We start from the raw sequence: 9,786 nt of genomic DNA on the forward strand, positions 1-9,786 counted from the left end.
GATCAAGTGTGTGGGACCTGAAGCCTACAACCAGGATTCAAATCTTTATTTTACTCCTCACTAGCAGTGTGACCTTGGACATGGAACTTCAGTTCCTTGAGACTCAGTGCCCTCATCTGAAAATCTGCTTCCACCCAGGGAGCACCCACTAGGAGCAAATCCCTGAGCTCCAAGAACGGGTGCTCTAGATCAGTATTCTTCAAACTTTTTTGACCCTGACCTACAGTGAGGAAAACATGTCACTTCATGACCCAGTGCATTACATGCATGGCTAGAGGCAAATACACTCACACAAGTTAAAGAAGAGTTTCACGGAATGGTACTTATCCTTATGATGTACGTTGCTTGCTGATGGATTCTCTTCTTTTTAATTATAAGAAAATTCCTGTCCAGCCCACTGATGACTACATGACCCATTCTCGGTGGTGAACCATAGTTTGAAAAACACGTGATGGGTGATACCTGGCTCCCTATGGTTGCTATGGGGATTAATTAAGAAAATATACACAAAGCAGGGCCCAGCATGTTCATTGCTGTATCCCCAGTGCATGGTCCATAGTAGGCATTCAACAAGCATTCATTGAATGAGTGAAAAGCTGGCAGTCGTTATTCAGAAAGCCTCAGAGAGAGGGAGATTGAGTAAGGGCACAGACCCAGGTGTGTGACCCCAGTGGCCAAACCCTTAACTTCCTCTCCCCTTCCCCAAATAGAATAGGACCCGATAGAAAACCAGATAAAGGGCTACAAGGAGAGAGCTGAGACAGTCTTACCTGAAGCCAGAAAGGTAGATTTAGTCTGTTCCTGGGTACCTGCCTCCTATATATATAAATATTTGCCCCTGCAAGAAATCTCTCCTCCAATTATTCTCTGGTTCTTTCTCTTGAGATTGTTTTCTTGGGGGCGGACTATTTTTTCTTGTGACGTAGTGTTCTCCTTTTCAAAGCCCTGAAGTGGATGCTGTTCTGTTTGCTAATGAGGTGCCAAATGATTGACATTTGGGGGTCACCCCTGTGTCTGGAAATACAAGGCTTCTGTTTTGCACCTTTGGGGAGCAAGAGATTCCTTAGTTAGAAATTAACTGGTAAAGCAGTGCCAAGGGCTTGGTTTTTTCTCGGTCACCGAACAGGGCAAGGTGGACCCAAGGAACCAGGCAGATGCCAGTGTGTGCAGCCAGGTGCGCTAGGATGGCCATCGTCCCACGGAGGCATGCCCCTGTGGTCACTGCGTTTCCCTATCCTAGAGTGTGTACCCATTGGAAATCCACCCCCTCCTTACTGGATCACCTGTCTCCCCTAGGGTCCAGGTGTGCATGGGAAAGTAGTTAGAATAGCAGGTCAGAGCTGGAAGTCAACTCTGACATCACTGGACCTAACCCACCCTCTGAATCGAGAAATCTGAGGTCCTACCTTGTAGGCCCTTACAAGGTAGAATAACTTCACGAATCAATACACTGGCTGTGGAGTCAGGCCGCCTGGATCCTGGATCTGCCAGTGAGCTCATGACTTAGCCTTCCTGGGGCCATTTTCCTCATCTAGAAAATGAAGATCCCAGCAATACCCATCTCATAGAGCTGTCGTGGTTGTTAAAGGAGGGGACGCAGGTAAAGCCCTGCAGGAATGGTTTCATCAGTGGTGGGCATAACAATGGCTGTTCTGCTGTTGCATGGGGGTGAGAGGTGACAGAGCCATGTCTCATGACCCAGTGCCCAGTGGTTGACAACACAAAACCCAGTGGAAAAACAGACGTCGATCACGTTGGGAAGGTGTGTGAACTTGGACTGAAAAAAAAACTGACTTTGAACCTTGCAGTTTTTCATTTTTTACCATGTAATCATCCAGGGTATACAATCAGTGGCTCACCATATCATCATATAGCTGTGCATTTATCACAATCAATTTTATTATGTGAAAAATAACATATACACAAAAAAGCAATAAATTTCAAAGCATATTGCAACAATTAGTTGCAGAACAGATTTCACACTTTGGTATGGGTTATAGTCCCACAATTTTAGGTTTTTATTTCTAGCTGCTCTAAAATACTAGAGACTAAAATCAATATAATGATTCAGTAATCATACTCATTTGTCAAACCCTTCCTTCTCTGTATAACTCCACGATCACCTTTGACCTTTCTCCCATTCTTTAGGGATATTTGGGCGATGCCCATTCTAACTTTTTCATGTCAGAAGGGACTTTTGATAATATGGGATAGGGGGATGGAACTAGTTGATATTCTGAAGAGACTTGCCCCTCAGCATTTCAGGGTTTATCTGGTCCAGGGACCCATCTGGAGGTTGTAGGTTTCTGGGTGTTAACCCTAGTACATGGGAACTGTAGAACCTTATGTAATGCCCTAGGTGTTCTTTGGGATCGGCAGGAATGGTTTTGGTTGGGGGTTAGCAAGCTATGATAGGTGGCAATGTCCCGCTGAAGTTTGTATAAGGGTGACCTCCAGAGTAGCCTCTTGACTCTGAACTCTCTCAGACACTGATTCCTTATTTGTTACACTTCTTTTCCCCCTTTTGGTCAGGAGGGCATTGTTGATCCCACGGTGCCAGGGCCAGGCTCATTCCTGGGAGTCATCTCCCACACCGCCAGGGAGACTTTCACCCCTGGATGTCATGTCCCACGTAGTGGGGAGGGCAATGGTTTTCCTTGCAGAGTTGGGCATAGAGAGAGAGAGGCGACATCTGAGCAACAAAAGAGGTCCTCTGGAAGTAACTCTCAGGCATAGCTATACGTAGGTTAAGCTTCTCCAGTACATACATAAGCCTCACAAGAGCAAGTCTCAAGATGGAGGGCTTGGCCTATTGATTTGGGTGTCCCTAATGTTGGACACAGTATCCGGGATTTCCCTGGTGGCAAAGTTTATTAGTTTCACATTTTTTCTCTCACCCCTCAAGGGACTTTGACAGTACTTTTTGATTATCTTCTTAATATACTCTGGGATGTATGCAGGCATTCCATTAAGCTATACAGGATTAAAAGCCCTCATTCTTATTGTGGGCTCCCCGTGTTTTGATTGTTTAGGTTCTGTACAAAATAAACCTTTGTTCCTTTGGTCTCAAAGAGTAGATGAGGTTCTAAAATATAAACAATGTCTTCCTTACCTCTGTATTCTGAATCACCTTAATCCCAAACTGATTGGCTTCATTCTTATGTCTTAGTACCAGGTTATACATATATAAAACAGTCTCTCAAAATCCAGAAATAACAATTACTGCCCTAGACTAAAGGCAACTGCTATAAGACCTTACGATCTAGGCCCCAGTTTTCTTATGAGTATTTTCTAAATGAGATCATACGATATTTGCTCTTTTGTTTCTGGCTTATTTTGCCTCACCAAATGTCCCGCAGGTTCATTCACAACGTTGCATGCCTCATGACTTCGTTCCTTTTTGTAGCAGCACAACATTCGATCATATATATATATATATATATATATATACATCATTGTTCACCAATCTCCTTTGCAGTCAGTGCAGCCTTCAGCCACCTCCATTCATTGGGCATCATGTATAATATCCAAAGTCAACAGTCCGTCAACACTTTCAATTTTAGATAATTTCATTGTTCCCGAGAGAAAGATTACCAATAAACACACCCTCAGCAAATAGAAAATCCAAACCTTCCCTTAACTCTTGTCCCCCCCTCCCCCGTTGTTTACCCCTGGTGCTGCTGTGGTACTGTTGATGTTTTCCTGTCACTCATAGCCCGTAGCATGCAATAGCAGCTTTTCCCCTATAAGCCGAACTTACCCACTCTTTATACGAGATTCACACCTTTGCAGTAGTTTATGCAAGAACTTATTTATATTTGTAGTGTTAATCAGTGGGGCACGTAGGTTTATACAACCCCTTTCAATCTTGTCTACCTCCAATGTGGTAAGATTACTTATAGACCCACTGGTCAACCTCCTTCACATCTCTCTATCCCCTTGCATTGGAGTTCAATCTCATTAGAAACCGTTCACCCATCTCGAGCTTCCCTTATATTCTGTATTATAAGCCTCTGATTTTACCTTTACCACGATCATAAAAGTGGATCACACAGTATCTTTCCTTTTGTGTCTGGCTTGTTTCACTCAGCATTATGCCCTCAAGGCTCATCCATCTTGTCATGTGCTTCAGGATGTCATTTCGTCTTACGGCTGCATAATATTCCATCATATTTATATATGACATTTTGTTAATCCACTCGTCTGTTGATGGGCACTTGGATTTTTCCATTTTTGTGATTGTGAATAATGCTGCTATGAACATTGGTGAACGAATGTCACTACTTTTAGCTCTTCTGGGTATATATACCTGAAACCTTCATTTAGGGGGAACTTTCTCTTCCTGTCTCACTCAGAGGCGGTGCAGCCATCAGCGCACAAGTGTACCATCTCCTCAGGATAAATTCCTGGGAACGAAATTCCTGGGTCAAAGAGGTAGCACAGCTTTAAGAATTGGATACTTCTTCCCAAATGGCAGCCCAGAGATATTTTTTTTTAAATGAGTTTACAATCCCAGCCACAGCTCCCACCGACCCTGAGCTTTGTCAGCCTGTTTTTCTCCTTTGCCAGAAAGATAAGGGAAAAATATCTCATCTTTGTTTACTTTTGCAATTCTTGGACGGAAAGAGAAGTTCTCATTTCTGCATTTGTTTGTTCACTGTTGACTCTTCTTTTCCAAACTGGATGTCTGTGTCCTGTGACAATTTTTTTTTCCTGCAGGCATGTTCCACCCCCACCCCCACCCCGCCTCAATTGTTTTAGACAAAAATAAAAGCTCTTAATATTCTTTTTCTCCATCCTGGATGAGGTTTATAATTTTTGGTTGGGAAATAAGAGGCCATGTCTCAACCTGAGTCTGGCTGTCTTAAAAGGACTAAGGGAATTTGGCTTTTGGAGTGGTCTCAGTGGAAAAACTTGGACTCTGGGCCGGAGTCTGACAGTGACTTAAGAATCACTGTCACTCCGCACAGTGGGGCCCCCTGCTCTATTTCGTTAGCTGGTCACTTCCCCACTCTGTCCTCAAACCTCCTACCCTCTCCCCAGCCCCACTGGCTTAATGAGCCCGTGTTGTACTTGCCTCTAAGCCACGGCAACCTCATCCGCCTGGTCTACCACGAGTGCACACGCTTTCCACGTTTCACCTTCCTGACGCCAGCAGGCAGCGTCCTTCTAATAAAAGGCCTCTCTTTCCTCATCTGCTGCTGACCCTTCCTCTCACCTTCATCCTCCTTCCTGCTTCTCCTCGCTGCTGGGTTATTCCCCTCATCTCTAAGGCTCTCCCTTGACCCTACAGCCCCTCCCCAGCTACCATCCTATTCCCCACTTCTTTCATAGCCAAACTTCTCAAAAGATGCACCTGCCCCCCTCTCCACTTTCTCAGCTTTCACTTACTCTTCAGCCCACACCAGTATGCTTTCAGGGACCACCAGCTGCACCGACGTTTCTCCCCAGAGATTTCCAGGTGACCAAATTCCATCACTGTGTTTGCTGTTTCTCTTACCTCGACGTCCAGGGAAGCGTTCAATGACTATTTGTTTGTACCTTACTCCATCTCTTGGCAGCTCCCTCCTCCTTGAAACCCTCTTCTCTCTTAATGTGCAAATGCGGGTCAGACCCTGTAACTTAAGAATTTTGGGGCTGCTGCAGACACCATGCCAAGGGCTTTTACAGTTGTCACAGGCAGTGAAACCAGCAGCCCAAGGTCCAGGAAAGGCAGCTGGAGTTCCCAGAGGTTGAGCAGCTCGCCCCTGATGACAGAGCTGGCTGGTGGTAAGCCCAGGTTAAAACCCTGGCTTGGCTTTACCCTCTCGGATGTACTGTATTCCTTGGAGGTAAAGAATCCAGGCCCAGCCATGAGGGAGCCTTAGGGGGACAAGTGGTTTCAGGTCTTTTCCAAGAGTGTGAAGTTAAGGTATGGAGTTTTGATAAATTGATCATTTGGAACATATAGGGAAAGAACGAGAGGTGGTGTGTGTTGGGAGAGGGGAAGGGGAAAAGGCCTCCTCCCCAGCACAGGACTACCCCCTGCCCTGCTTCCTATGCTGCTTGCCCTGTACGGAGCTACCACCTCCAGGGACCCCAGCACACCTGGGGGGGGCCAGCAGTGGTGCCCCCGCTCCCTGGCTCCTGGCCTGTCAGGGGCTCTGTCCCATGTGACTTAGTCCTCGCAACCCCCACCACCACCTGGGGGGGGTTCCCCACCTTCACCCAGCAGCCATCTGGCCTTACCGCCGAAGCAGGTGAGCTGCATGCCGTGTCCTGAATACTAACACCTGGCCCTGTCAGGGTATCTGGCACCGGTGAGTTCCAGGGCCCCAGGCTGTTCCCTGCTGTGTCTGGACGTGGACAGGCCAGGGCGGTGCGGGGAGCTGGCTCTGGAGACCTGAGAAAGCCCGGGTGGCCTCTGCCCTCCATGACAGGTGAAAAGTGGAATGGCCCAGAAAGTTTGTGGAGACCAAGACCCCTGAAACAACACCTCCAACCTTCTCCCCAGAGACGCCCTGTTATCACCTGGCTGAAATGATCATCAGGATTCAGCTGGAAAACGGCCCCCCAATATGTCATCTAATTCCTTGATCTGTGAGTGTATCTCAGACGGCAAACGGGACTCTGTTGATGTGATTAAGGATCTTGAGAGAGGGATCTTGGATTACCCGGGGAGCCCATGGCAATTACAGGGGTCCTTATAGGAGGGAGGCGGGAGGAGTCAGAGAAAGTTAGAAGATCTAAGGAGGAAAGTAGAGGCTGGAGTGATTCGAGGAAGGGGCCCCCAGCCCAGGAAGGTAGGCAGCCTCCAGAAGCTGGAGAAGGCAAAGGAAGTGATTCTTCCTAGAGTTTCCAGAAGGAACCAGCCTGATGACACTTCATCTTTCATTCAGTGAAATCGATTTTGAACTTCTAGCCTTCAGAACTTTAAGAGAACAAATTCGGGTTGATTTAAGTCGCTTGTTGGTAAATTATTGCAGCAGCCATGGAAGATTCATAGAGTCCATTTTGGATCTGGAGGCAGCACAGTTGGCACCTCCCCTTCTGGGATGACTGTGCAATCATGTATCTCTCACTGTTAAGGTGCTGCCTGACACAGAACTTCTCTCATTCAATCTGTTGACACTTACTTATTGAGCACCTACTATGTGCCAGGCAGAGGTGTTGGCAATGGGAATATGGTGGAGAAGTAGAGAGACCAGTCTGTTCCCAGGGGCCAGTATGCTGAGGGGAAGGAGGCAATGCACCAGTGCACAACAAAATAAGCTTCTTTCAAACATCAGTATTCAGGGAAGGCTTCTTGGAGGTGGTGACGTTTGAGTTGAGCTGTGAAGGTTGAGGAGGAGATAGCTAGATGAAGATCTGGGGGGAGTTCATTTAGGCTGGGAGAACAGGCACGAGGAGAGAGCAGGCTCAGCTTGTTCAAAGACAAAGTGTGTCTGCAGCCTGGAAAGGAGACTGGCTTTTAGCCTAAAAGCACTGAGAATTATTTAGAGGGTTAAAACAAGGTAGTGATGTGAGCACTCATAGCTACGGCTTTGCAAATGGTCACCCCAGCTACTGTGTAGATATGAAGTTTGGTGGGGGGAAGGGCCATCAGAGAGACCAGTAAGGAAACATTGGAGCAGAAGGGGGTGAGGTCAGTAGAGATGAGAAGAAATGGGCAGAGCCATCACAATTGGATGTGGTATTAAGAAGAAAGAGGGGAATTGAGGATGAGTCTAGATTTCGAGGGAGTGGGTCATTCACTGATATGCAGAGGTCTAGGGGGTGGGTCTCTTTCCTACTATGCCAAAATACAGCTCAAGCAAATTAATCCACCTTGTTTGAGAAATTTAGCCTAACCCCATGGTGCACTAACCGTGTTGCAATGTGCTTAGGTGCACGGTTTCTGGAGTAAGATTGCCTGGGATCAAATCTCAACCCCTTTCTAGCTGAGTGATCCTGACTGGCTGCTTTACTTCTGTGCACCTCAGTTTCCTCATCTGTAAAATGGGAATAATGAAACCGCCCTCTCAGTTACCTGAGAAGTAGGTGAGTGCCCAGCATGCCTTCTAAGTGTTCAATCGTTGTCATATGCCTTTCCTTGCAGCCCTGTCTGAACTGCAGACCAAACAGCTCTTTTAAGTCAGGCAGCCCCAGCCCAGAAAAGGAGGTGATGAATCAAACAGGGCCAAAGAGATCCAGGGGTTTTATTATCCAGTCCCCACTCACTCCCCAACAATGATATATAATTTTATTGGCTTTAGATCCATCCAGGAAATGATGCCAGGGCCTGGAAGATGGGCCCCTTCCCTTCTGACTTGGAAGAAGTTATAGTTCTTCCTTGACTTTTGGTCTCTTCTCTTGCCTTGGAAGTTTCTTTGGCTGAGGCACCCCCTCCTCAGCTGGCTCTCTCTGGCCAGATGGCCTTTCCAGCTTTGTCACATTCTCCCGCTCAGGCAACCTATGTTTAGTTAACACTTTCTCCTCAAAAAATACCTTCTCTTCCTCTTCCTCAGGTAGTACTTCCTGTTCTATCAACTCTCTTTGATCGATAGGTAATATCTATTTAAAAAGAAGAAGGAAGGGAGAGAGGGAAGAAGGGGATAAAGAAATGAGGAGACAAGAAATATGGGATGACAGCAATTGTAATTGTCAGGGTCTCTCTTCCCGGGAGGAAGTCTCCAGACAGGAAAAACCTTGTCCTGAGATCCTCAGAGACCCATCTGCCTTGGGTGGTGAAGGGCTCACTGTGGTTCTGACCACCTGGCATGGCGTCCCTCCCCCAGCAACTCCACTGGGCAAGTGGCCCAGCCCGAGCCAATGCCCGGGGCGCTGACCGGGGCTCCCAAAGAAGGAGGTGCTTTCTTTCTAAACTGGTAGGATCTTAGTTTGGAGCTATGGGGAGCTCTTTGATCCTTCATAGGCAAGAGATTACTTGAGAACGAAGCCAACATAGAGGAAAACAGTTGGCAAGAGAGAAAGTAAGTTTAACACAACTCTAAGCTTCTGGATCCACCCACACCTGACAGTCTACAAGTTATATGGGAAAAATTTTTTGCTGCTTAAACCAATGAGTGCTGTTTTCTGACATCTGCCATGGAAAGGGTCCTGATTAATGCAAATGGCACCTTCTGGCAGATGGCCTCACCAAGGCAAGGGGAGGAGAAGGAGAAGGATGGTCCCTTCCATCAGGAAAATAATGCCAGCAGGCAGAGCCCGGCAAGGCACAGGGTTACCATCTTGGGAACAGGGGACCCAGGGAAGCAGCTTGCAGGAGCCGAGTGAACCTGCAGAGCTTATGCCCTTCCCTGTTTCTAAACCTGCCATTTCTGCTTCCTCCTAGTAAATGCCCTTGAAATAAAAGTGACTAGCAAAGTAATCCAAACTGGATGCATGGTCTCCCATCCTCAGTCATCTCCAGAGAGGATGAGATTACAAAAACTTTTAGCACACTCTTTTCCAGTCCACTGAGTTCCTGGCAATTCTATAGGGACAGAATAACTGAGGGTCTTGCCATTTCCGCTTACCTCATCCTCATACTCAACAATGGTCTTGATTTGGCTTTCCAGGAAGTCAGAAAAGCCCTTCATGGTATATTCTCCCTTATATATCACAGCCTAGGAGGAAAGCAGAACCCCGGGTCAGGACGGTGGCCTTGCAATCATACATCCAAGGTCAAATTCTTAACAACCTGAGTGACCTTGACAGGTTACTTGGCCTTTCTGAGCCTCTGTTGGTAGGGCTCCAAAATAAGGATTTTTTAATAAACATTTCTCTATCATAGGGTTATAATATAGTGGTTCAGAGCATGGACAC

The 9,786-nt window shown here is 46.8% G+C and overlaps 1 protein-coding gene across 2 annotated transcripts in view; it reads right to left on the bottom strand.

The window, feature by feature from the left end:
• Positions 1–8,159: 8,159 nt before the first annotated feature.
• The window catches only part of PDILT (protein disulfide isomerase like, testis expressed), a 49,803-nt gene continuing 48,176 nt past the window's right edge, over positions 8,160–9,786 (bottom strand). For both annotated transcript variants that reach the window (XM_077141727.1, XM_077141728.1), the window contains 2 exons: positions 9,498–9,587; positions 8,160–8,532 (listed from right to left, as the gene is read on the bottom strand). In XM_077141727.1, the coding sequence (XP_076997842.1) occupies positions 8,299–8,532; positions 9,498–9,587 (324 nt within the window). In that variant the 3' untranslated portion in view covers positions 8,160–8,298. The remainder of the gene's footprint in view (positions 8,533–9,497; positions 9,588–9,786) is intronic.

The sequence above is a fragment of the Tamandua tetradactyla genome, chromosome 23, assembly GCF_023851605.1.
Source record: "Tamandua tetradactyla isolate mTamTet1 chromosome 23, mTamTet1.pri, whole genome shotgun sequence".
Lineage (NCBI taxonomy): Eukaryota > Metazoa > Chordata > Mammalia > Pilosa > Myrmecophagidae > Tamandua > Tamandua tetradactyla.